We start from the raw sequence: 26,771 nt of genomic DNA, 5'->3' as shown, positions 1-26,771 counted from the left end.
ACATTTTGTACGATGGAAGAAAAAAGTAGAATTGGGCTGAAAGATCTATTGCTTTATCTATTCAGGTTGTAAATCGTGTTTTTAAAAAATAACTAAGTAATTAATTACTTTTGAAAATAAGTAATCAGTAAACTTTTGGGGGGGGAGTAATCAGTAATTAGTTACTGATTGCTTTTTTCAAGTAACTTGACCAACACTGATAATAACCAAGAAAACTGTAATTATTTTGATATGGAAAGCCCTTTGTGTGTAGTTATGCAGTTACAGCCGCCAGGGGGAACACTCTGTCCGCGCTCAGCTGTTGTTCCAGCTTCATACTACATCTCCCAGAGTCCTTCGCGGGAGTTCGTTTTAATGCAGCTACCTCCGTCCTGTCCGAGCAGACAAGGAGGAAACAGATGAGCTGTCCGCTCTAGTGGGGTTGATATCTCCCTGCTGAAGTCCTCTGGATGACAGCATATTAAAAAAAACACCCGAAACAGCAAGTTTTAGAGGTAAGTAGCTGGAGGTCGACTTTAAAAACCGTGTTTTAGTAAACGAATTTAAGCTAACAAAATGGCTAGCTAGCTTTCAAAGGAACCGCTCGGGTTTGCTATGGCATCGTGCAGATGTACCGTGACTGTTTGTTGCGTTTAATTTCACCTCGTTCTTTTCGTTATTTTCTGACTGAATGACATATTTGTGCTACGGACCCCGGCGCCGTGTTGTTGTGGGCTTTGTTGGTCTCATTTCCGCCTCTTCAGGCAGGTGTTTGCGGTGCGCTTTCGGTCTCTGATCGGGAATTTTAAGTTGCCAAACAGGCGCAGGTGACTCCCCATCCACGGTCAAAGTAGCAGCAGCATCTGGGCTGATAATGGATTCGTGGCTGTGAAGGACCATTAACACGGAACAGAGCTCCTTTTACACCCATTTTAACTACTAAAGTAAAATCAGGCCTTGAGAGCATGACATGAGTTTAGATCATTCGTGTGAAACTCATTTTGGTTCATAGACACTAATCTGACCTTAAGTGGAACAGACCCATAAAACTAATGCGTAATAAACCTGTTAATAAATAAATCGAAATTCTCCCATCATCATTCTTTGGTAGGAAGTCATATATAGGAGTTAAATTCAGACTCGCACAGACTCACCTCTGCACGGCTGGCTTCTCCTGTAACCCTGCATGTTTCTAAGGTTTGTTTTCTTTTCTTTTTTTTATGTTGTTCTTGTATTTTTTTGTTCTCAGATGAGGGTTGAAGTGTCTGTGTGGTGCAGCTGGTCTAGTCTGTCTCTAGACAGTCCAGGCTGCACCACACAGACACTTCCAATCACCACACATCAAAGTACAAAGCCTTTGACGTCATCACATTCTGTATTATAAGTCATATTTAGGAGTTAAATTCATTGTTCATCATACTCAAGATATCTTTCTGTTATCTTGATTAACTTATCCCAACATTGTCAATCAGGCTAAGTGATTACATGACGCTAGTTATCAACTCTATAAGGTAACCCATGGTTTCCCATTGTAGCTACTAGCCTGTTTACATGAAAGGGATGGCGTTAGCAGCATCTGACCAATCACACACAGAGCAGCAGAACCGCTGACTTTACAAAGAAAGATAAAACTGTGATTTTAAAAAACATGAAAAGGTTAAACACTTGTATCAATAAAGTTCAGATCCACTTGAATGCAATGAGGAAATCCAGCAAAAATGTCAACTGTGCAAGCTCAGTATCACAGGTTTATCACTGAGACACGGGAGACTGATGGATTATAACAAATATTCATTAAAATTCATGTGTATATGTGAGAGATGTTTTTCTTTTGCTGAGCTCTGTCGACGTTTACCAGTCTGGGAGACAGTAAAGCATAAATACAAAAATGGCAGTGGATATACTGGGAAAAGCATGTCGAATGATGAGCAGGGAGACAGGAGACCAAGAGGAAGTGCTCAGATAAGATTAAATGCTTTCATGGAGGAGGACATGCTGAGGACATGTTAGGGACAAGCGTTGCAGACAAAAGAAGAAAAAGAGATTAATGCTTATAGAGGAATATAAAATGTTGTGAAATTGTTCTGCAGTCAAATGGGAAAAGTCAAAGAATGAAGTTGAATTTAAGAATCTACATTGATTAGACTACTGATGCTCATCAATGGAAAGATCCTCCCACTATCCATGGCACAGCAGTCCAAAGGGATCTTTCAGGTACTTGTTGTAAAGCAGTTTTCCAGAGAACTGATTGGTAGCTAAGTGGTGATTTCATACTTGTTGATCCGTAATCTCAAACATAACCTGCTCTGAAGCAGGTTTGCTTTACAATTTAAGTCACTATGGTGATATACTCCAGTAAGAAGTGAGCCACCTTCATAGTACCTCTGTACCGAATTTCCCAAAGGAACCCACCCGAGGGATTAATAAAGTCTTATCTTATCTTATCTTATCTTATACCTGTGTGTTTCTTTGGCATTACAAGTGGACAAGTCCCTGTGACCCCACAAATCAGAACACTGGGCACTTGAGTTTAGCTAACCTGCTCCAGAGATGATGGGGATGATGCTGATGGTGATTTGATAATCTGAGAACAGAAACCGGTCAAAAGTTCATCAGGGAACCACAGTAGTATAATTTCTTTCAACAGGCTGCAAGGAAGTGTTGTTTTTATCTGAGGAAATACGAGGATGATCTAATCAACGATGTGTCTCTCTGCTGAGTGTAAACATGAAACATATGTGCACTGCTAAGTTTAGAGTGCTTGTAGATATGTTTTAAAATGCAGCTGCAGTGCATTTTAAAACCTTAAGGAAACCATTATTGATATGATGTAGACTAGCCAACAGATTATTTTTTACCTGCTGGACATAATGCAGTGTAGTACCACTGCCTTTGATTATGGTTTGTTCTTCAGATTTTATTCATTAAACAGACCCCCTTGCAGTGTAGCTTCCATGTTAGCTGAGGTTTGTTTTATTATTTGTTTTTGCTTGTTTTTTTATTATTCATCCTGATGATTTGTATTACCTAAATGTAAGGTTCCTTCATATCAGTTGGCTTATTTAATTTAAATACATTTTTTTTTTTTTTTTGGCCTTTATCTTTGTCTCCATAACTGATAGTCTCTTATACCAGTTTCTGCTCATAAGGTTACTTTAACATTTGAGGCCACGTTTTGATTGGTTTAGGTGGCAGCACAAGCAGCTTCACTTGCATACAATATTTTTATTTTTTTGAGTCATCCAGTCCAGCCCTGGTATTATGATAATATAATATGTGCTTCGGTCTTAAACAAGCACAGAATTTAATGAGCTGCTTCTTCCTGACTCCCTGATTTTTGCACAGCTGGATTATTGTACCAAAGAAACTGTTTCTCTAATATTTCTGTGAAATATACTAATCCACTAAAACCCAGTGAGTGGTGGCCAGCTAAGATTTGTTTTTGTTTTTGATGGAATCAAAACACTCAGAAACGTCATTAATATTCGCTTGTCCTGCTGCAGTCGTTTCCATCCAATCTAACGGTGAGAGCGAGCATGTGGTGCCCCACCCACTGGCTACAGGCCACATATTTCTGCAGATAAAGGCATCACCATATTTGCCTTTAGTCCGATGAAATGTCCTCTAAAAGACGCCCACACAATTGATGAGAAATCAGAGACCAGATGCCGATATTGTAATTCCATTAGAAGAAAGGCTGCACTCAAGTAGCAAAGATATTTGTAGGGGTTTTAAGGCCATTGCAGTCCAAAATGGAGCCAGATGATGTATGTGAAGTTCAACATCTGTGGGCTGAGCACCCTGATGCCACACCTCAAGATTTCTGTTTCTGCGTTATCAAAGGTAGCCGGTCGGATTGTTCTGGATAATCCTTCATAATTTACCAAACAGACTTAACATGATGTAAAGTCTGTCACATAATTTATGAAAGTCAAAGGTTAAAGTGTGATTTTTCATCAATAGAAACTTGAAAAGAGAAACTACATAACTATGACTTTACATTAGGCACAGACAGGAATGCTCAAGCGGTATTAGCTGTGTGAAGGTACATCAGGAAAATGTTGAACGTAATGCACAACAAGCACCTTATTTCCTCCACAGAAGGTTGATAATTGACCTTTAACCCTCGTCACTGTGATGTGTGAATACTTCTGCTACTTTACAAACTATTGTAGTCATAAAACACTTTTAAAATCTGTATACTCCAATGATTTAAAAACAATAATACAGCAAACATTTAAAACAAGTCTCATGGCCAAGGCAGCGGCTTCAGGACCATGCAATAATCCATGTGTGGTTTGTATTTGTATTATAATACACAGTCTGTAAGACAGCTTTTTGTTATATTATTGATCAACTAATTGTGATGGTGATGGTGCTCATCCGTCTTTTATCAGTCACTGCATTTTAACACAGTTTGCTCACCGTACATTCCAGTTTCTGCTCTCTGAAACCAGTCAGACCTGAGCTCCTGGGGGCCTCTCTCAGGTGAATGTTGTTTTTTTAAACTTCATACCGCATACGAAACTTCCCCAGCAGAACAATTGGTTTCAGGTTAATTCCTTCTAAAGAGTTTGTACATGATAGGTAGTTTTTTTTTTCTTTTGTTTTTTTTAAATATCAGACACATAATTGGGAAAACACAAAAGGGAAACATTTGTCTTCTTTCTTTTTCTTTTTCCCAGCACTAGTTTATTACGTCACGGCTTAAAACACTGATTCCAGTATTCAACTAGTTATACATCATTTCCATCTCTTCTTCTTACTGTGTTGAGCCATCAGAGACTCTTCATATGTCCATGTTTTACAGGATTGTCTGCCTAGAGTCTGTCGTCATTGTGCTTAAATAGTAGTTTTGACTTTTCATGTAAATGTCAGGATAGACAGCATCTTCTTAAACTAGTTCAAGCTGCCAAAATAAATCCAGAACTAAATTTTAATACTTATAAAAGGCTGAAAATAATTGTTTTGAATCCAAAACAGTTAGCTGTAGTTTGCTAATTTCCCTTGTTTTGTTATTAGCCTAGAGTAGCTTTGGTCTATCTTTTGTCTCTCAGTTAATATTTATTATAAACATCCATCATAACAGCATATATGCAATTATTGGCCACTTTGTTAGGTACACCTTGTTTATACCAGGTATGAACCCTGTTGCTGACAGAACTGCGTCATGAAGTCATGTTCATTAATTGTTGATTTGAATCTGCCGTTCCACCTCATCCCAAAGATGCTCTATTGGAGTACAGTGAACTCATCTTCATTTTCAAGAAACCAGTTTGAGATGATTTGAGCTGGAAGCAGCCATCAAAAGATGGATACACTGTGGTTATAAAGTGATAGACATGGTCAGCATTAGCTGGGCTATGGTGGTTAAACAATGCTAAGTTGGTACTAATTGGCTCAAAGTATGCCTAGAAAATATCCTCCACACTCTCACACTTGTAAAAACCAAATATGTTGGAGGCTCATACACATATTTAAATGAAAACTTGTTAGTTAATAGATTTGAAGCAGTGGAAATTGTAACAACTCAAAGACATTTAGAACAGTGACAGTTCCCCAACTCTAATCTGTTTCTTTGTTTTGTAAGACCCAGACCCAGGATGTGCTGGAGACATTACATCTTATGGCGGGGCTGAGCACCCTGATACCACACCTTCACTTTGGAAGAGGTAGAGTAGGTGGCTGGGGAGAGGGAGATGTGGGCATATCTGTTGTATAAATAAAATTTAATTTAAAATTGCTTTGGCTGCTGGCTCTTGCAACTCAGACAATAATATATATGTGGATTTATCTTTTTTGTTGTTGTTGTTCCTTGAGTTGTTCCCGAGTAGTTTTTAAGCTCCGATGAGACGCATTAGGCTTCCAAGGGAGGCTGCAGCCGTCAAGGAGTGCCATTGCCATATGGGAGGTGTAATTTGGCTGTAATAATGTTTAAGTAGGGCAGTCTGTGTGAAAACAATATCCACATAAAAACCAGGATCCATTGCACTGTGGCAAATGTAAGTGGTTTTAATGTTGGTGCCAGCTGGTTTATGTGGAAAATACTGGGTAAAGTTCAGGTTTGAATGACAGTAAATGTCCCGTATACTTTCTGTCTTTTGACTGGCCTTTCGTAAAGTTAAACAAGTAAATGAAAAGTATGTTAAGGATTCATGAAACAGTTAGAATAACTGCAAATGCTGAAATAATGTAATGATACAACTGCTAGGAAGTTAAGGGTTAAATCATTTTAGACACCATCTGCGGTGTAACTGTAATAGCTCTCTGGCATGTGAGAAGAAAGCTCCAAATGGTGAACCATATTAGTTTCAGGTGCACAGTACATACGATTGTGCTGAAGATACGTCCCGTTACAAAGTGACTGAATGGTTCTTTTAACAGATTTATTTTTCATGTAATTCACAGTCAGTTAAACCTGACTAAAGCCCTAAAATAGATGCATTTTGTGAACCAAAGAGACTAATTCATGTAAAACATGAAAGTCACAAGACTGTGAAACCACATCACCAGAGAAAACCTGCTGGGACCAGACTATACAAATCACGTTTCCATCCTGCCTTTTTTTTTTCTGTGTATCAGAGCTGCTGACAGTTAAAGCAAAAGCACAACTGGTTTCAGTTCCTTAAAACAAAGACAGTGTAAACATTGTTTAATGGTATGAGGTCCAAAAGTCATTGAAACTAGATGATAACGGAAATCTTTTTCTGGGTCATGTGACAGTGAGGGTTTTTTTTAGTAGAAAAATCCAATTTAAGCTCAGTCATAAGTAAAAGAGCAATTTGAAGCTGCTCACTTCAGTACTGTAAAATAATGAGTTGCAGCTGTTGTAATCTCTTCATGCAGGAAATGGTAAGAAATACAGACATTGATTAATTAACTCAAGAGTAAGTGAAAAGACTGATGGATTTGAGAGAAGTTTCGTTCGTTTACATGAAGAAAAAGATGTAATGCAACACTTTTTTTCAGACATTGTGTTTCTGTTGGCTTCATCAGAACGATCACCATGTATTAGAGAGTTTACTGCTGGATGTGAACAGGCTGGGATGAGATCCGGCACCTCAGGTGTTGCACTAGACTGTGGTGGTAAAGGGAGAACTGAGCCAGAAGGTGAACGTTTTGATTTACTAGTCGATCTGTATTCCAGATCTCAGAAACGTTGAGTAGTGAAGAAATCACAGACGCAAGCAGCAGAAATGAGTTTCTCCTGAAGGGTTCAGTCTTTGAGATACGGTGAGAAGTTCAAGTGGCAACCATACAGAGAGCATCTAGATGGTTGGTTTTGTGCATGACTTGTGGTTTGAATTAGATTTTGGGGTTTTTTTGTGTTGTGCTTGTTCTTTTTGTTTTTGTTTTTTTGTTTTTTAGCTCTGCTCTCCAAGTGTTGGGTCAGTATGAAAACCAGAAACATTAAACACTCTTAGCACTGCAAAGTCCAAAGATATCTAAAAGCTTTGTATCACAAACAAATCGTTATAAAATCTAACTCAACAATGTAAATCCACAGCCTGATGGAGCTTATTCTGCTGTACTATGTTGTTCAAAAAAAAAAAAATCCAGAAGATTGTCAGAATTTTTATTATGTCTACAAAGACTTAGATGCTTTAGAAAATCGCTGAGGTTTACTCCCTGAGAGGAGATTGCTATTTCTTTACCTTCTTCATCTTCTTTTCTACAGATGCAGTGATGCTTTTAACCTCCACACAGTGACTCCACATCACCAACACCAGCCTCGCTTCCAGCTCCAATGGTCTTCCACCTCTGACTCTTTCCTAAAATTGACCAGTAGGTGGGGCCAGCCCTGCCCAGGTGGGGTGGCCAGCGATGGAAGGCCGACGCGGCGGAGGCAGCAGCAGCGGTAGCTACTCGCAGATCCCTGTCAGAACAGGCATGGGGTCTGTCAACTCCCCGGCCGTTTCCGTGAGATTGGAGGCGTACGACATTGGAGAGAAGAAATGCATCTCGGATGTGAGGAGGACCTTCTGCCTCTTTGTCACCTTTGACCTCTTGTTCATCACAATGCTCTGGATCATAGAACTCAATGTAAGTCTGTGTTTGTAGTGGGTGTGACAGCAGTTTTGTGGGGGGGTTTTGTGGTTTTTTGTTTTTTGTTTTTTTTTTTTTATTAGATATGTGTAGTAATAAAGTTTTTACAGCAGTGTAAAACCACACGAGATTAAGCTATATCACCAGACGATGAGCCTTTTTGACTGAGTCAGCCTACTCGGGAGAAATTTATTGGATATATCTGCTGTCTTCCACGCATTTTGCTCAAGAAAAAACTAAAACTGAAGATGATTTTATGATTTCCCAGACATTAAAGGGTTATTTAAAAGTAAAGTTAAACAAAGTCAGGAAACATAAAACGCTAGTATTGAAGTTTTTAAAAAAACTCCAAAGTAGGTGAAGCAGTTAAACGGCCAGGCTCAGAGCCTTTGGTTTTGCTTTTTTGTGGAAAAACATTTATTGTTCTTTACATTTAGAGTTGTTTCTTTCAGCTTGTGGTGGACTTTCGGATTGACAGTATCATTCCCATCTGCTTTTACTTTTGTGCCTGATCGGTGCGATTAACAGCAGTCAGCTTAACGCACAACTGAACTGAATAACAAAAATAAACACACCGTAGATTTCTGATGCACTAAATCACTTTGGAGGAAAAATGAGTTTCCTCCGCTGACTGACAGTTATTGTTTGTTGAGCTCAGTTGTATGAAAGTACATTCAGAGGAACTCATGAGTAGCCACTGATTTGTACACAACTGATAGCAAAGTGTGGAATATGGCATTACATGTGAACAAAGGTTTAAAGCTGGTGAAGAATGCACGTACCTTATCTGTACAGAGCTTTTCTTAACTAAACTATCAAGTGGTTCAGTTGGTATCGTGGTTTACAGTGGTTCGCCTACCAGGTGAAAGATCCCAGAAGGAGACGCTTATCTCATTGGGTTTGGTTCAGGAAAGGCATCTACCTGCTGTGGTGACCTCTATAGACAAGGGAGAAGTAATACCGTTACTTCTTCCTGTTCACAACTTTTATCTTTGTAACAACAAATCATTGAGTAATAAAACCAGCTGCCTTTTCAGTGAGTCTCTCATCCAGTGGTTGAACTCCAAATCCACCGTCTTACACATCAGTTTGCGACAGCTGTCCTCGTTCTGCTCTTGGTGAGCTTCATATAGTGGTACAGAAGCCAGTTCTCAACATGGTGCAGAAGGAGGACTCTGTTGTGGGCTTCAGTCGAAATTAGGTGGAGTCAGACTGCTGGGTAAGAGACTCTCTGGAGAAGCAACTACAAAACTCCCAGAATAGCATCATAACCAGAGAGCCGGTATACTTTCAAAATAAGAGCCACAGGATTGTCCATAAGTAAATCAGTCGCAGATGGCAGCGTTCTTTAAGATGGATTAAAAAAGTATACCCATTGATATACCTGATTAGATCTGTGCGCTGTCATACAACGCAGTGGCCAGATTGCACCAGACTGTCCTCCTCCATAGTTATTTAATTGGACTATAAAAAATATGCAATAAGATTAATGCTGCAGGATATTTTAACCAAACCAAAATGTTTGTGCTTTCTCAGCACTGCCCCACCACTAACACGTGGATGAGTGTTAGAAAGCTAACTAACTTCATCAAATTACATCCATGCTTTGTTTGGGAAGGAAAGAATTTCTTGTCTGTAGCATCCCTAACGGCAGTGTCGTTAACCCATCCAGATAAAAACAAAAACATATGTCTGTTTGTTTCTATTCTTTTATCACGGTGGCAGTTTTGGAGGAGCTCTTGCAGGAACTTTTCTGGTTTTTAGTTACTGAAATGCTGCAGTATGTGCTGTATGTGCAGGGTGCCGATCTTTGTTTTTTCTGCTTTGAACCGTGATCTCAGGTTCTGCTGATTTAAACTAATGGAGAATTTACAGGCTTGTGCTGCAGTATTGAAGTGTCCAGCATGTTGAAACAGTGTTTGTTTCCTCCAGGACTCTGAACTGTTTACAGTATTTGACTGAAAGTTTTAATTTATTCTGAGCATGTTTATCCTCTTAGATGACAGCAATCATTAAGCCGAGTGGACTCTTGTCTCTCTCCTTTTTGATGATATTACTCAGCGTTGTTGCTTTTTCTGTAAATGCCATGTTTGAAAAAAGCAAGAAGGAACATTTAGTAAAAACTGTTACTAAAATGCCATCCTGATAACAGATGGATAAAGTCAGCAGAATTATCAAACGTATTCCTGTAAGGGTGCATTTAGATACCACAAACAAACAGAGTTTCTGAACTACAGAAAAAACTTTTTTACGTCGTGCACATATTTTAATACGGTTCCTGCTCAGTTTGCCTGTTTACATGTTTTATGATTTTATTTTATTTGACTTGTTAAACAACAGGTCTGTTAACCATTAATTGTGAGGAAGCCGTTACATAATTGTCAGTCATCCTCAGTCATGATAGGTTACTGTGTTTTATCGCTCTGGAACTGTAAAATGCCTGCAGTTGTGCACCGAGAAACGACTTTTACAGTTGGAGTGAATTGTGTCAAGGTCGAGCAGAAGCAGGACAGCCTGCATGCTGGACGAGCGGATCGAGGTCATGCAGCTGATTGAGGAAGTGATTTGTTCCCAGAATGCTCCATTTGACCTCGGGCACTAAAATAACTGTCCACAAGAGACGGACTTGTTCTCTTTTGTGTAACTGCATCTAGAAGAGCACCCTGCAAACGCACTGCAAACCTGCTCACTTTCAAAATGGAGAACGTTTCATCATCCATGACTTTAATCCTGAGCAGTTTTTACTCAACAATTTGATGACTTTTTTTTTAAAGAAGTTTCCTTCCTTCCTCTCAGCTGAACACTTTGGCTATTACGTTACTCTGTTTTGACTAGCTGCTATGGGACTAATTGGAGGAGTAGTGCTGAGTGTTAATTCAGTTCAGTTTTTTTTATATATGGTTAGTAAAGTGGCCTCAAGGTGCTTTATAATTATGATTTAAAGACCCAACAGTATTGGAGAGAAAACCCAAACATTCAGACAGGGTTCATACCTTTACTGCCTTTAATACCTTTGCTATGAAAAGATACATTTTTTTTTGCAATTTCTGCCTCGAAAACATATTTGGACACTGTGATGAATGTGACACACCCTGCTAAGTATAGGCTAAGTACAGGTCTGTCAGCATTACTAATGGGTGCGATTTAAAATCTTTTGCTGCATGCTATGCTTTTGCTATGATCATGTTGCAGGAGGTTTTATATAAATCTTGTTTTTAACAGTGTTTTTCATTTAATAAGGTTTCAAACTAATATAACAGAAATGGTCAGAAACAACAAAAACATCTCTCTATGTAGCAGAAAATAAGGAGAATAGCTCCATGTTAATACTATTATTAGCATGCTCAAAATTACATTACTAACTTATTTTATACAAACCACATCTGAGACTGCTTGACCGCCTAATGTCGATGAAGCGGTAATGTCGTTAAATCACAGAACTCCAAAATAATCCCGGTTACTACAGGATTATTTAGGTAATCACTTATTTTTCTATCCTGATTGTTTCATCCCAAATATGAGGCATGCATTAGTATGTACGCTGGATTTAAGTTGGAGCTGCCAGCCAGCCAAAGACAACTCAGGATGTCGATGTTGTATTTTTGCTGGCAGTTTGTTGATTTTAAAAAATCAGCCTTCAAAATAAGAGCACTGCATTTGGAATTTTTTGGTGTTTATACACCATTCTGCATTTAATCATTAGTTATTATTAATCTCTGGCCTCTGATTATTCTTCCCTCTGATGGTGTACAAGCGCCGTAAAAGAAGTTCTAGAAAGAATCTTTAGATGCAGACTTTCTGAATATGTTGCAGATCGTGTTGTTGTTGGAGAGCTAAATTCCAGAGCTGAGTTTAGCCACTGACTTCAACAGTGTGGCACTTTCTGTCTAACAATTCATTCCACTCATGCCGATGATGCCACTGCAGCTGATCACGAAGCTGAGTAAACTAGCGAGCAAGACCTGTACTCTGTATTTTCAGTCCAAGTTCCTGCACTTCATTTAGTTTGCTTCTGTGTTTATCACAGAGGGGAGTCGACTTCACAGCCCTCTAACATAAAAAGCTGAAATCCTTCAGTCTCATTTAATGTACCTAGTTTTTCAAACATCTGTTTAGGATGATAATAAAAATATACATTATCATCTCATATAAATCTAAATATTAATTAGAGCATTTATTATTGCTCCAACACACAGTGACAAAGACCAGTATAAGAAGTTATGGTTCTGAAGGGAAATCTTGATCCCAGCTTTGTGTGCAACCAGCTGTACTCTTGCTAGTCGGTAAAGTGAATTATTCATATTTATCAACATACAAAGGTTTTTAGGCGTTGAGTCTAAGATGTAACGGGGACTGACAGATCACAGTTCTTCAGCACTTTGATCTAGAAAAACAGCAGCTGTATGAGTAGACTGTCAGAGTAAAGCACCTTATAACCATTTGACCCGAGAGATGCAAAACCATGCTCAGACATGTACATGCTAACCTTAGCCACACCGAGCTAATCTGGAACCATGTGAGAGAGATCGATTTCAGAGACATTTGAAACAAAAGGAAGTTCATTTTAACCACCCACACAGCATTTCTGTGGTAATCTTTCACATTTGATTGAGCTCAGTTTTGAATTTTGTTATTTAGGTGATAGCACATTATTCACTGTTAGGTCTGTACAAGCCAACACTGACAGCTTTTAGCTTTAACTGTGAATGTAATTGTCAGTTTAATCTTAATACTCACGACTTCGTCCGAGTTGTAGCTTCTCACAGTTGCTAAACCACCTTACTCAAACTGTATTTACATAACCTCACAAACACATTAAAACCATTTTATTAGTGCTTAAAACCACACAATACCATACTTGCAGTGTGATGCACAGAAACATCAGTTCACGGCAAAGATTCACAGACACAACTGCAGCACAGTAGTTTTCCAGTTAATACATATTGTTAGCAAATTCAGGTCAGAGTGTACCAACACCAACAATGGATGGAAACTATCTGAGAGGAAGATGAGGAAGAACAAAACCAAGAACACGAGTTTTAGGTGAAATTTGAGCAGCTCTGCTGGTTTTATACATGAAATGATAAACTTCAAGTGTGAGACTCTTTGTGTCTTTCTTTCAGATATTTCTCAAACAAGAATAACATTTCCTTTATTTATACTTCCTATAAGTTACTCTTCTTGATCTATCTCGTCCTCCTCCTCTGCCTCTCGGATGATTTCCATCCATTGCTGGTGGGGGTGGAAGATTTTCAGCTGCTGTGCTTAGGAAATGATGTGAGTGCTGCAGATCTGTAAGCTTAACCTCTGCATCCTGTGGTTAACTTCATGCATCCTGCGGTGACTCATTGTGCAGAATGTGATATTGAGCGAGGGAGAGCTCATTATTTATTTTATTTTTTTTAAAAAGCGTCAAAGGAGATCTACAAATAGAGTCTAAAAAGGTGAAAGCTGTAAATGAGACCAGGATTGTTTCAGTGTCTGAAAATGATGTGGTTGCGTTTCATTTTTGGAAGAGGAGCTGTAAAAAATACCAGAAAGTAAAAATCTGTTGAGGTCATCAAAAGCAAAGGTGAACCTGAGGTCTGCAAACTGTCTGCCGCTGCATTTTTCATGTCCTTTTTTTAATACATGCAGATATGAGTGCTGTTTTATTGAAGTGAGACTTTAAATATAGCACCAAAACCCTCAGATTTCCTGTTGGCTCAAGAGAACTGATGAACTGCTGATGTTGTTGAGCCAGGTCTCAGTTAAAGGCATAAAATCAAGAGGAAGTCACCGAGCGAGGTCCTTTATGACCCCAGATAGGGCTGTGCGATATGACGAAATCATGAAATGAAACAAACTGTCGTTTCAAATTATACGCTATTGTTTGTTTTGTGGTGTAAGCCGTTTACTGCAGTATTTTTCCATCGGGGCACAGAGAATACCAGCATGGCCAGTGAATATGAGGCAGAACCAGGTAGCTCCAAACAGAAGGACTAGTCAAAACAAAACGAGGATCTTATTCCCAAATGAGGGCCTACTCCTGTAGCATGGACATGGTTTGGTTATGAAAAGTCTGACACGGACCAGAAAACTCTACTATGCAAATTATGCCGCAAAACGGTCCCCACCACAGACTCGAACATGACAAACCTCTTCTACCACCTACGCAAGAATCATGTGAAAGGTTGTTGAGAGAGTTTACAGATGAGAAGCAAAAAAGAGCTGTCAGGTGCTCAAAATAAACCTTAGACTCAAACGTTAGAACAGGCTTTTCCCTGCAGCACGCCATGTAATAGATATAAAGAAAATGGTGGCCGTTACATATAGTTTCATGCATCGGTCAAAACACTCAGCTCCAGGTACACGACACCCAGATGAAAACACTTCACACAAGTCGGGTTGCCCGAGATTCCCAGAATTTACATAAAAAGCATATATTCTTGTCATATATATCGTTATCAGGAGGAGAGGTGTCTTATATTGGGATATGAGATTTTGGTCATCGCACAGCCCCAGATAACCCCAGATGATTATTTAAATCCTACAACTTCTCATGTTTTTTTTGTTGTATTAAAACTTCCATCCATTCGCTTCCGCTCATCCTTTTCAGGGTCGCTGGAGCCTATCCCAGCTGTCATAGGGCAAGAGGCGGGGTACACCCTGGACAGGCCGCCAGTCTGTCGCAGGGCCAACACACAGAGACAGACAACCATTCACACTCACACCTAGTGGCAATTTAGATTATCCAATTAACCTATCCCCACAAACTGTGTCTTTGGATGGTGGGAGGAAGCCGGAGTACCCGGAGGGAACCCACGCAAACACGGGGAGAACTTGCAAACTCCACACAGAAAGACCCCGGCCTGATGGTGGAATTGAACTCAGGACCTTCTTGCTGTGCGGCAACAGTGCTAACCACCGTGCCGCCTTGTATGAAAACTTATGATTGTTATTTTAGATGGAATAAACACACAAAAAATATTCCTCTACTAACAAAAACTGCCTCGCTCAGGTCATTTTAGCCTCAGTTGTGTCAGGGTTAACTTTAACATGATGAGCTGTTTGTGTTTGTCAGGTGAACGGCGGCATTCAGAATCAGCTGGAACAAGAAGTCCTGCACTACGACTACCACGCCTCCTTCTTCGACATCTTTGTAAGGTTCTTTCTTTTGCTTTAAATGATCAACTTTATATCATTTATTTCATGTGGGGGTTTTTTCACTATTTTTTTCCTTCCTTTTTGTTGCCCTCCTCCTTCTGCGCCACCTTCACCTTCCTCCCCTCCCTCAGCTGCTGGCAGTTTTCAGGTTTGCGGTCCTCATCCTGGCCTACGCCGTCTGCAAGCTTCGTCACTGGTGGGCCATTGCGGTAGGTTTTAAAGCTGTACACCACAACAGTGTTTCTTTAATTGTGCCAGCAGAGGGCGCCACCCAGCAAGAGCTCAAATTGTTGGGCGCACAGTGAAGCGTCCGGCGAGAGGATGCACTAATTCTTGTTTCTGTGCATTAAATATGTCATCAGGGGCCATCAGTGTTTGTTACAGGGTGATTATGTGATTTTTCCATTTCACTTCATTATATTCAGTATATTTAGAGAGTTAAAGACCATTAACATGAGGATATCTTCAGGTAAAAGGGGTTCAGTTAAAATATTAGCAAAAATAACAGCATGAACATTTCTGATGTTTTCTGTCTTTGTGCAGATCACCACTTTAGTCAGCTGTGCTTTCCTGATTGTTAAAGTCATTTTATCGAAGGTAAGAAAAAGCTTTACAATTCTTAACTAATACATTTTTTAATATAAATTTTACATGAATTTGATCAAAGATGTGTGTTTCTGCACTGAGGTCAGTATGTCTGCACCTCAGTCTCGTCCTCTGTCTGCACTCCTGGGTACACACACACACACACACACACACACACACACCTTAACAGCACCTCAGAAAACAGGGTGGTACTTAAAGCTTTGATCTGATTATTTTCCTTCTTATTTTTATTATTTGTAACAAAAATGTTGCACTGACTTTAGTTTTTTACTTCCAATAATATCTTTATTTATTTATTTTAGTATTGGTGTCAATGTCCACACATAAAAACCTCTTAGAGGACAGTTTGTTGCTGGAGTTAATTTCCTCTGCAGTCTTTGCTCCATATTCCCCGATGGCGATGCATACATGTATGAGGATTTAAGGAAGTGAAGCAAACTATCTCCTTTCTAAAAACCTGTAATCTGCTGCTGCTTCACAATAATACATATTTGTTTTTGCCACTTCTAAATTTGAAATTGTCAGATTTTGTATGCTTCTGTGTAGAATTACGTATTCATATTGGGATGTGTGTGTGTTTCTTGTGTAGCTGCTGAGTCAGGGGGCCTTTGGGTACCTGCTGCCCATCATCTCCTTCGTTCTGGCCTGGATAGAAACGTGGCTGCTTGACTTCAAGGTCCTGCCTCAGGAGATCGAAGACGAAAACAGTGAGTCTCAGTTGAGCTAATATTAAAAAAGGCACCTTCATTACTGTTGCAGTACTGCTGCTGTCACTGCTGTGATCTCTGTCAACAGATCATTTACCTTACAGGTTCCTCTTTTAAAACCTTCCAGTATTACTTTAAGTTACCAAAAGAATGTGAAAAAACAAGTACTATCTGTTGCTATTTCACAGGTAGTTTACCTGTAATTATTAATAATTATATGCTATTAACAAAATCTGCAAATGTGTTTACTCACCTGATAAATGAAAGTTATTTCACCACTGTTATGTTACTGTTATGTTATTTTTTTTATTAAAAAATAACATGACCACGTCGATCTCCTTCTGATGCAGTTATTCCTGCTTCCTTCATCCTTCTGTGTTTTAGGACATCAGTCCATCATAGATACAAGTAGGGCTCCTCTCCTGGGTCCAGGTCCTTTATCTGATGGGCAGTTCTACTCTCCGCCAGAGTCTTTGGCAGGTCTGTTTCTTCCCACTGACATCAGACAAACCCAAACACACCTGACACACTCGCTTCAGCTGTCGCTCCTTCAGTCTGCTCAGTCTGATGATTCTGACTCTTCATTCCCATTTAAATGAGCGTAAAGACACAAAATATGAAGATATACACTTCATTTTATTGTTATTATTATTATTACAGTTTTTAGATTTCCGGCTTTGCACTTCACACCCAGAAATGAGTGGCGTAGCTCCTTCAGTATTTGTTTCACTGCACAGTGAAAGGAGCTTTTTCATCTGCAGACGTCTTATTTGCTTAGTAAAATAATTCAATTACTCAGCTGCCTCTGCAGTGAGCCTTCGGTGGGCCCATCCTTTGCAGACACAGACACTCTCCAGAGCAGAAGCAGAGCTGCAGTCGATAATTCCCATTTCTAAAAATGTGAAGAATTAAAAAGGAGGGTTTATTCTCACACTAGACTCCTGCAGCTGCTTTGAACCTGCAGCGTCCTGCACACAGATTAAGATAAGCGCGCCTCAGATGTTTCACACAGGTCAATAAACAAGAAAATTTTAAAATGATGAAACCTGACAAGACAGGAATTGTCAGGACCAGCTGGTTGTCAGTGGCTGAATTTTCAAAATAAGAGCGAAGGGCATCATCTGCTATTAAGCAGTTGTAGATGCCATCAATGTCTTTAAGGATAATACATTTAGTTGGCATGAATACCTGAGCCGCCCGGGTTCAGAGGGGTCGTCTTGTTAACTGAAGGTTGGCAGTTAAAATCATGGCTCCACCGTTCTTTTATCAACCTAAATTTTCTGTTGTGTTTCTATAAAAACGCTGACCGATTTCCCTTTCGTATTCAGACTCTGACGAGGAGCTGGATGATAAACACGAACCTGAAAAAGGGCTCATTACACAAGTGACTTAACAGGTAAGAAAATGTAATGACAGACACTTCAGTCAGGATTCGTATCCACATTATTAGTCTGATGTGCTGTTTTTTTTCTCCTCAGGATCTCCGATCCTGAACATGGAGGGATTTTTCGGTCCTCCTGCGTTGTGCTACTGAGGGGAAAACTTCTGCCTTACACCTTCAGCCATTTTAGTTTGTATTTGTTCCAAAGGAGTTCATATCTACAAATGCAGCTCACGTTCTGATATCAGCCTTCTGCACGTACACCGGGACCAGGAAAGTGCCACTTAAAAATTTCAGTGTCATGAACTCTGGTTACTGTATGAGTTTTGTTTCTCCACCTTTAAGGAACTCGAGACCTTACGAGAGAATTATCAGAAATAAATCATTACGTCCTTATCAGTATCCATCCATAATTCAAAGCATTACATTCATTTTAAAACTTTTAAAAAAAAATTATACACTTTAAATAAAAAAAACAGCATAATGTTTACTCATAATTCTGTGATCATTTTCTTATGCTTCGGTTAAGTCACTGCAAAGGAAAATAAGCTCATGGATGCCACAGAAAGGATTGTTCAGCCAGTATTGAGCCTACAGACCAGACTGTAGCAGAAAGAGAAAGTCAAACTTAGAGATGTTTATGATTACTTCAATGTCTTAAAAATGTGCATGAAAGAATATTAAGGTAACATATAGAGATGTGAATAATACTGTTTGTTTTCAAACGAGAGTGAAGGATTGTGTGTTAAAAGAAAACGAGCCATAAACCTGCAGCATTTACTCTTGGAGATTTGGGTTTAGTGCACTGAACAGAAGGGACGCTGCTCTCGAAAGCTGCTGTGACGGGCGGGGAAACGTTCTAATGGAAATGTACATATCTTCATGCATGCTTTGCAAGCTCAGTGGATGTTTTTTCTTTTTTTTTTTCTTTTTTAAAGAAAAGCCTGTCTGTATAACAGAATCATTAAAATGTTAAGGGTTATGTGGTTTTGTTCAATTGTTTATGTCAAACGTCACCTCAAAGAGTTCAACAGAATGAGAACTTAGACATGAATTACCTTATGAATAAATAAGTGAAAATATCAGTTTGTTTCAGGTAACGTCAGCTTTTTATTAAAACGAAAATTCCCTTAAAAAAACGATTTGATCTCTATTTTTTCTTAAATCTAATTACTACTCTTAATTAAGGTGAACGGACTCTGAAAGAGGGACTTTTAGTTTAATTATGTGAAATATATTAATTACATTTATTTAATTAAAAAAAGGCTTGAATTAAATAAAGATTAACCCTTATTTTTAAAGAAGAAATGCTACTGAATACATGGACTGTAGATAAAAGATGGCGGTGACCTTTTACTAGATTAAATAGTTTTGTATTTTCTAGTTAGTTTTTATTTTTCATTCCATTTTGACTTTTTAAGGTCAGTTTAGTGTCAGTTAGTCTCCAGAGTGAATTTTCTTCTTTCAGTTTAGTTTTTAGTAGTTTCAGTTAGTTTTAGGCTTTTAAATTATTACTGGTATATGGAGGCCAAATGTCAGAGGGAACATTTATGAAAATTTAAATTTTAGTTAGTTTTTTTTTTTTTTTTTTTTTTTTGCTAAGCAAGCATTGTTAGCATGCTGCATTCATAAAATACAGCACAACCTTTCTTATTTAATTTAATTTATTTTTTATTCATTAAATAAGATCAAACTAATTTTAATATTAGGCAAAAATAACCCAAGTAAACAAAAATGTGTTTTACAAATGATGATTTCTTTTATTAAGAGACAAACCAATTGCCCCATCTTAAATCATTAACTGTAATTAACCACAGATATTTTGGAAGTTCAACCAGACGTGATTAGTGCCATTCATGCTGAATCAAGAAATCACTCATATAGAACCTGTCTGTCAAATCGAAGCAGCCTAAAAGCTCTGAAAAACCAACATCATGCCACGATGTAAAGACGCTCAAGAAAACAGATGAGAAACAAAAGTTACAAAGTTATTGGCATCTATTAGTCTGCAGATGTTTCTAAGGCTTTGGGGCTCAAGTGAACCACGGAGAGGAGAACTTTCCAAGAAGGTACCAGTGACTCATCCAGGTCACAAAAGAACCCAGAACAAAAGCACTGCAGGCAGAACTGAATTAAATTTTCACATAAACCACATATTATGAGAAATTATAATATATAAGAAATGTATTGAACAACATGTGCTCAATGGGTTGTTTTGAATTCTGTGGTTTAAATTCATAACTATTCCTGTTAAGTTAAACCAGCACGAGGGAACGCGGCAGATAAACGAATGCAGACAGAAGAAGAAACACAAAGCAGCAGTTTCTGTAATTCTCTTTTATTAATTTTTTTCTTCACATTTTTATTGACAGAAGTCAAGTAACCAAGGCATCTGTAAACAGTGCATCCACAAATCTACATGTTGCCTCTCATCAGTGCGATCGTTCAATCATTCAAAAACACTGTTTGGAAATAAATACAATACTGATTGTTTTTTTTTCTTTAAAAAAAAAAAAAGAAGGAGAAGGTAAAACCTACATCTGCCTGAAGGAGCTCGTAAAGATTCAGTCTTTGTCTGTAGTCACAGTCTGGAAATGATGCCATATGAAGCGGCACACGGAGGTAAACAACTCGATGTGGTAAAATCCTGAAGCCAGAGGACGAAATACTGACACCATCTGCAGGGCTGGTAAACATTTGTGGTTCTAACACTTTGTTTTTGTGGTTATGTGCGGCTAAAATGAGAAGTGAGAATTTCTGGACCTTTGAACCCCTTAAAAAACTTTCAGCTTCATTATAAAAATTACAGTATTTCTATCAGTGCATCAGGTGTCTGATTAGGAGGCTTCCTGTGTGCCTCATTACGAAGTTTATTAAACTTGTACGACACCCAGAAATCCACAAACTTCCCCCTAACAGCACTGCACCGCTGTCCAAAAATTACTGACATGTTCCTTTATTACCACGAACACAGACCCACTCCCACATGCATCACTGCGCTGCCCCTAACAAAGGTGGACCAATCCGCCATGAAAAATAGTCCCCAATAAACGCACCTTTTCCCCCTGTTAAACAAAAACTTCCCGTTTTCTTTTTATGTGGTATCAAAAAGGAAAAAAAAAAGCCAGCCATCAAGAAATACTGGTGTCAGCAGTTCATCCTCCCAGTGTCGTTTGAGACGTGAAACAGCGCCACCTGCAGCTGAACCGCAGCGCTGCAAAATAGGTGTAAGACAAACTGAAACAGCAGATGTTCTGGTTCTTAAATGTTAAACGGATGGACGAGCATCTCTAACACGACACAGACGGACACGGGTGAGATTTGTATTAGTTGTTCTCGCTGTACATGAAAATGGAATGATGTGTTGAAATTTGATTCTACTCTACTGTCTCTACTGAAACCGTGTGAGACGTTTTCCTTACATTTACTGAGAAGTGGCACGATTTTTTTTGTCCCTCAGACGTTTCTTGTGTGTGATTATTGTCCACCTGTCCTTAAATTTATCACCTCAAAAGTCACTCTAACATTAAAAAAAACATGTTATTGCATCAGACATGAGCTCTAACCTGTTAGACAATAATACTCACTTTAATTAAAACAAGAATCTTTTTTAAAATCACTGAACCCTTTAAGCTCACCAGTCAGTCATCAGCTCCAGCATGCGCCTCATCTTGAAATATTTTATTATTTTTTTAAATTTTTTTTTTTTACATTTAAGACATTTTCAAAAACTTTCCTCATTTTTATGACTCCAAGTTTGAATTTTTATTTTTTATCCTGTTGCTGCACAAGATGCACCGCGACTCTCTGAGGGGAACAAAATAAGAAGCAGGTGTAAAAAATAAAATAATAATAATAATGCAGTAGCTGTAAATAAAAACAAGTTCATATAAATTAATTGTGTATTCTCTGTGTTGGAGACCTCAGCGCCCTGCAGCTGTAGGTCAGCAGTCTCTGGGTCGACCGATCGATTGTTTCTTGGCTGTTATGAGTTTCATGATAACTGCGTATTGACGATTACAATGAAGTGACAATACTGTGTCAATAATGCACATATAACGTAAACTTATGAGTAACTGTTCTTTTTTTATAGTTTTACAGGTATGCCTAGACTTGCTCACAGCTTTGAGTTTAACTATTTTGCCCCCCAAAATATATTTTAAATTCTTTTAGCAATTTTAAATTCTTTGATAAATGTGAAATACAGCCCAAGTCGACCTGTTCTCATCTGTCCGAAGTCTTACTGCTTAAATAGCTGCTTTTATCAAGTTTTTTTAGTTTGGTGAAAGAGGTAAACCGCCAGAAAACATTTTAAATTGTCCTTCACCTGCTGGAGCTCAAACCATGCAGCAAATGAAACAGGTGGCTTTAAATGAGCGTAAACTTTCTGGGGTTCAGGAGTAATGGTCAGGCATCTCATTTTAAAGTTTGCTCAGTTTAAATGCTCAGCATTAAATATCAAAGGTTCAAACGATAGGATGCAGGATAAATAATAGCATAAGAAACTGTTTGTTTCAGAGCTGCTTTTATCTGAGGTCTCAAAAGTAAAAACACGGGGACAAAATGAGGCACCAACCGTGCTGTCTACACACAAAAATACTGTTTTGCTTCTTATTCTCTGTCGCATGTAATAAGTATCGATAAGTATCGATCCTCTTTCTCTTCGGTTGGTTTGAGACATGATGTGCGTGTCGGATGGCTTCCCGTGTCCTACGTGCTGGTACACATCTGCCCAGCAGGTGTCCTCACAGGACAGCGATCGATGAAACTGCTCAGGACTCTGTGTGTGTGTGTACAGTAAGAGCACATGTAACACCGAACCTCCACAGGCATCACACCTCGACATCCAAACACAGTTTGAGTTTTCAGAGGGAAAAACAAAAAAGGATGTGTAACGAGCTGTAAACACTGAGCCAAAAGGAAAGAAGCTCTAACACTGATCTAAATTTATATTTCTGTCCTTACAGTTCAGAAATGCCCAAAACCTAATTTTCTAGACTGAGGAGAAAAGCTTTGGCCTGCAGCCACAGTGGAAGCAAATCCTCATCAAACTGTTAATATACAAAATACAAACATGGCTTACATGATGGTACAGGTTCAAGAATGTTTCTATTTCCTTTACAGTTGTAAATGTAATTTCTGGATTTAAAAGAATCCCAAAAAAAAAAACCTGGAGCAAAATTATTTTTGGGGATCACAAAAGAAGTTTGTCCCATCACTGTGCGCTCCTGACTGTAATCTGACAAATGTTATTAATTTACTTTTACTAATTATTATTAACTATTTATTTATTTATTTATTGCAAAACTATTAAAACATTTTAGGAATTAAACTTGTTACTTTTTGAGCTTTCATCAGTATTAAGTATCAGTTCAGTTCCAGAGTTCGTTTAGTGTAAAGTAGAATGAAAAACGTTTATTTGGAAGCAAATGTTTATTTGCTTCCACTGGGCTGCTACATCAAAAATTTAACTACTTTAACCACTAACTAATTTTTAAACAAGCTTTAAATATGGCTTAATTGTTACCTTTAAAATCAAAACAAAAACAAACAAGAAAAAAAAAGGTTTAAAATTTTTTTTCCCAAAGATGTTATTGGGTTGTTTTTTCTTCAGATTGGTAAGTTTCAATCATTTTTATTTATTTTTGTTGAGACTTATTGTGGAAAACTTTTTGACAATAAGTGTCACGTGACTGCTTGCTTTGATGCATTTAGTAGCAGTTGTGCAACTTCTCCTTCACAGAACACGATTCACAACTCTAACTTTACGCCTGCTTTCTCTCTAATGACCACCAGGGGGCGACGCCTGTGGCTGCAGAAAAAAGTCTGATACTGAAAAACGACTCTGCTTCTTCTTTGTGTAAGAGCTCAGTGAACACTCTCCTTTTGAGTTTAATATTACATTTTTTAAATGTCATAATAAATGGAGCAAAATTTATTCTGACCTTTAGCGACTAAATCTGTCACACCAAACTGCCAAAAGAAAAAACAACGTCTGAGGTCCAAACTGGTGCTTCACATCTTTTAAAGTTGAGCTCTTATCCTTACTGGCCGTCAAATGTCTGCTCTTTTAATGGTGAATATTAAGTCAGTGAGCAGGGAAGTCCCTACTATTGTCATCTCTAGGCAACAACACTCTGGGTTTGAGACCAAAGCCCCACCCCCCTGCTGCTCAAACCTACTGTTTGTGAGGGGCAGCCAACCAGAAGAAAGTGGGTTTAAAGCAGTGGTAACTGATTTTTTTTAATGTTCTTGCATTGACTCTAGATCAAGTTCCTATGTTTGTTGTTAGTAGTTGATAAAAAATGGTTTAGTGACAGGTGCAAACAGGATCACGCCTGGAAAGGTTTAAGAACCACTGGTGTAAAATATTAAAAGAGCTTGTTTGGGACATTGGATGAATTGAGGGGCTGCACAAAGGCCCTGTATGAGTTAAAGGAGGACTATTTTAAACTGTGAATCATGCAAAGCTACTCTAGTTGAGTCCAAGAGTAAAACAGTGGAGCTGGAAATCAGCCTAATTGGCTTGCACATTTGATAGGTTAAGCGTTTCAGTTTTTCATATTGCTAAAAACATCTTTGGGTTTTGGGATCGAACAAAAAAATTTGAGCTCAGAAAAACTGTTGATTCACATTGTTTGACTTTTTTTTTTTAGATTAAAAAAAACGATCATTAGCTGCACTCCATCAGGAACCAGTTTCTCTACTTTTCTCTACTTTCTCAGTAAACTACTGAACCATTCTGCAAACTGATGCCTTATTTTCTTAATTTTTTCCTCACTTCGCTGCGACTTACACCTATCAAACGCAACACACATCACATTCTGGCAGGCGAGAAGGTCATTACCCATAATACACCAGGACTACTATTTCATATTAAACCAACAAGGGGCATTCATACAGTTTCCATCTGCAGACGCCGCTTTCATTTCTGGAGCAGACAAAGGGAACAGATGACTACACTATGACCTCTACGTGATGGTTGACTACTCGCCATCCTACATGTTGAGTACAAATGTTAGTGTTGCTGTTAGTAAAGTGGACGGAAGTCACTGAGCCTGAAATGCAGTCTGTTTCTTTCCTCGTTCTTCCAGTCATTTATTAGGAGGATCCGTCGCTGGCTCGCCGGGAATGTGGTCAGGAGGAAACTGTCGATCCTCTTTTTCTTTTTTTTTCTCTCCCCAGGTTAAGCTGCTTATCACAGGGTGCCAGTCGGAGGCCCGGATGTATGGATGCATTGTATGGAGCTGGAAAAAGCCAAAACAATCCGACTTCCAGCAGTAATACTGCGTGTCATTGTGTCAGGGGAGCAACGAAAGGCCTTGCATCGAAGAGGAATGCATTCTGTGCATGCCAAGCTGCTTAGCCCAGTGACCTGTTGGGTTTTTTCTTTTTAAAAAAGACCAAAAAAAAGGACGCTGTTTTTCACATAGCACCATGCCATCGGTTTCCAGTTCTTTAACGGTTGTGTATCACATTTCCAAAGATTTTTCTTTTTTTTCCAGTGAAAGTGCTGATACAAGAACAAAAATGGCTCAAAAGAAAATCACAAATGAGGATGAAGCACGCAGACGTGAGGCGACGGTGAAGCTGAAGGGGGAGTTTAGCGAAGCTGAGGTATCTGTTCAGGCGACTCCTTCAAGGTGACCAGTCTGTGTGTGTGTGTGTGAGGGGCTTCCAGTGTGTTTCGTACTATTAATGTGAGGACCGTGGTGACAGAAGGCACACATTGCCGAGGTGAGGGTGGAGGGGTGGAGGTGGGGGCTTATGAGCGATGAACTGTCTTCCATCTCAAAGGAAACTAAACTTCCATTTGCATGAACCGAGCAGGGATTTCCACCTGGTCTGGACAAAGCAGGAGGTCTACCTGAAGGTTTTCGGTCCACGTAGTTTGCCAGTGTTTCACCAGCCAATCAGAGATTTGAGATGCGAGCAGGACATACGTGTTATGACTGGTGCTCCTGACAGCGGCTAAAAACCCAGCTGACTGGATTTCAGAAGAAACGAGAAGTCAGTGGAAGAGACCTGCCTCGTCGCCCGGCCCGGATCTGGAGCTCAGACTCGGACTGAGACGTGTTCCAGTGATCGGGCAGGTGCGGGGTTGGGCGCCGCTGCGGGTGAAGGTGCAGCCGCGGCTGCCGGAGGAGGAGTTATTGCTTTCAGCTCCTGGCCGGGGCAGCTCTGGGTGCTAACGCCACGGTTCAGGGTGCCGGCGCGCAGCGGTGCATTAGCAGGCAGAGCGTTGGGGTCGGTTCGAGGGATGTTTACGGGACAGGAACGGGTGCGGGCGTGGCCCTTGTGGCCGCCAGGGTGGCAGACGAGGCTGCCCACGGTGTCGACGGGCGACAGGTGGCGCTTGAGCCAGCGCTCCACCCGCTCCTCTTTGTACTTAATGGAGTACCAGGTGAGGAAGATGAAGAGGAAGCCAAGGAACTTGAGGCTAGCGGCGAGGCCGAAGTACACAAAGCGCAGAGAGGTGACGTCGTACTCCCAGCAGGAGCCGTGGACGCCGCAGTCCTGCTGCCACAACATGCAGGTGGTGTCGATGACGGCCCCGAAATAAATGGGAGTCGGGATGTAGGCTGAGTAAAAAAAGAGAAGAAGAAGAAATCAGGCGGGAAAGAACGAGAGAGTGGAAAGAAAAGAAGACGGACAGAGTAGAAAGAAAGAAAAAAAACGATGACATGGAAGAGAAAACAGGGAAAGAAGAGGTCAAGGGAGGGAAAAAAAACAAAAACAGAAGAGAAGTGAGCTCTCAGCTTTCTCATTGAGGTGAGACTCTTTGAATTTACTCCAATAAAGCTGCAGGAGCTGCTGTGAGAAACTGCAGCACAAGATGAGAACCTGCCATCCTGGATTTCATAAATTTCATAATCCTCACCGGCCGATTAACCCCCAAACGCCTC

General features: G+C 39.5%; 3 protein-coding genes across 6 annotated transcripts in view; 1 reads left to right on the top strand and 2 right to left on the bottom strand.

Annotated features, from left to right (window-relative positions):
• Positions 1–26,771, bottom strand: part of LOC109195563 (tripartite motif-containing protein 16) — a 1,176,058-nt gene that overhangs the window by 589,954 nt on the left and 559,333 nt on the right. The window lies entirely within an intron of this gene.
• Positions 321–18,847, top strand: stard3nl (STARD3 N-terminal like). 2 transcript variants are annotated; one of them, XM_005463040.4, is made up of 10 exons: positions 321–494; positions 5,570–5,651; positions 7,658–8,022; positions 15,089–15,166; positions 15,303–15,380; positions 15,715–15,768; positions 16,367–16,484; positions 16,869–16,964; positions 17,813–17,880; positions 17,963–18,847. In XM_005463040.4, the coding sequence occupies exons 3-9, from the start codon at positions 7,804–7,806 to the stop codon at positions 17,875–17,877; spliced, it is 708 nt and encodes a 235-aa protein (XP_005463097.1). In that variant the 5' UTR covers positions 321–494; positions 5,570–5,651; positions 7,658–7,803; the 3' UTR covers positions 17,878–17,880; positions 17,963–18,847. The 2 variants fall into 2 exon arrangements, with proteins under 2 accessions (XP_005463097.1, XP_005463096.1); XM_005463039.4 differs by lacking the exon at positions 5,570–5,651.
• Positions 20,188–26,771, bottom strand: part of LOC100693652 (solute carrier organic anion transporter family member 5A1) — a 52,800-nt gene continuing 46,216 nt past the window's right edge. For all 3 annotated transcript variants that reach the window (XM_003458062.4, XM_005463037.3, XM_025900321.1), the window contains exon 10: positions 20,188–26,447. In XM_003458062.4, coding sequence (XP_003458110.2) covers positions 25,921–26,447 — 527 coding nt within the window. In that variant the 3' untranslated portion in view covers positions 20,188–25,920. The remainder of the gene's footprint in view (positions 26,448–26,771) is intronic.

This window comes from Oreochromis niloticus, linkage group LG18 (genome assembly GCF_001858045.2).
Source record: "Oreochromis niloticus isolate F11D_XX linkage group LG18, O_niloticus_UMD_NMBU, whole genome shotgun sequence".
NCBI lineage: Eukaryota > Metazoa > Chordata > Actinopteri > Cichliformes > Cichlidae > Oreochromis > Oreochromis niloticus.
Note: the sequence above shows the minus strand (reverse complement) of the source record. Positions and strands in the feature narration are given on the sequence as shown.

Bases quoted from the DNA above. Each gene is read 5' to 3' on its own strand.
- stard3nl (XM_005463039.4), top strand. From the start codon at position 7,804: ATGGAAGGCCGACGCGGCGGAGGCAGCAGCAGCGGTAGCTACTCGCAG. The intron at 15,769-16,366 runs GTAAGAAAAAGC...TTTCTTGTGTAG, and splicing joins TTAAAGTCATTTTATCGAAG to CTGCTGAGTCAGGGGGCCTT. The intron at 16,965-17,812 runs GTCTGTTTCTTC...TTTCGTATTCAG, and splicing joins TCCGCCAGAGTCTTTGGCAG to ACTCTGACGAGGAGCTGGAT.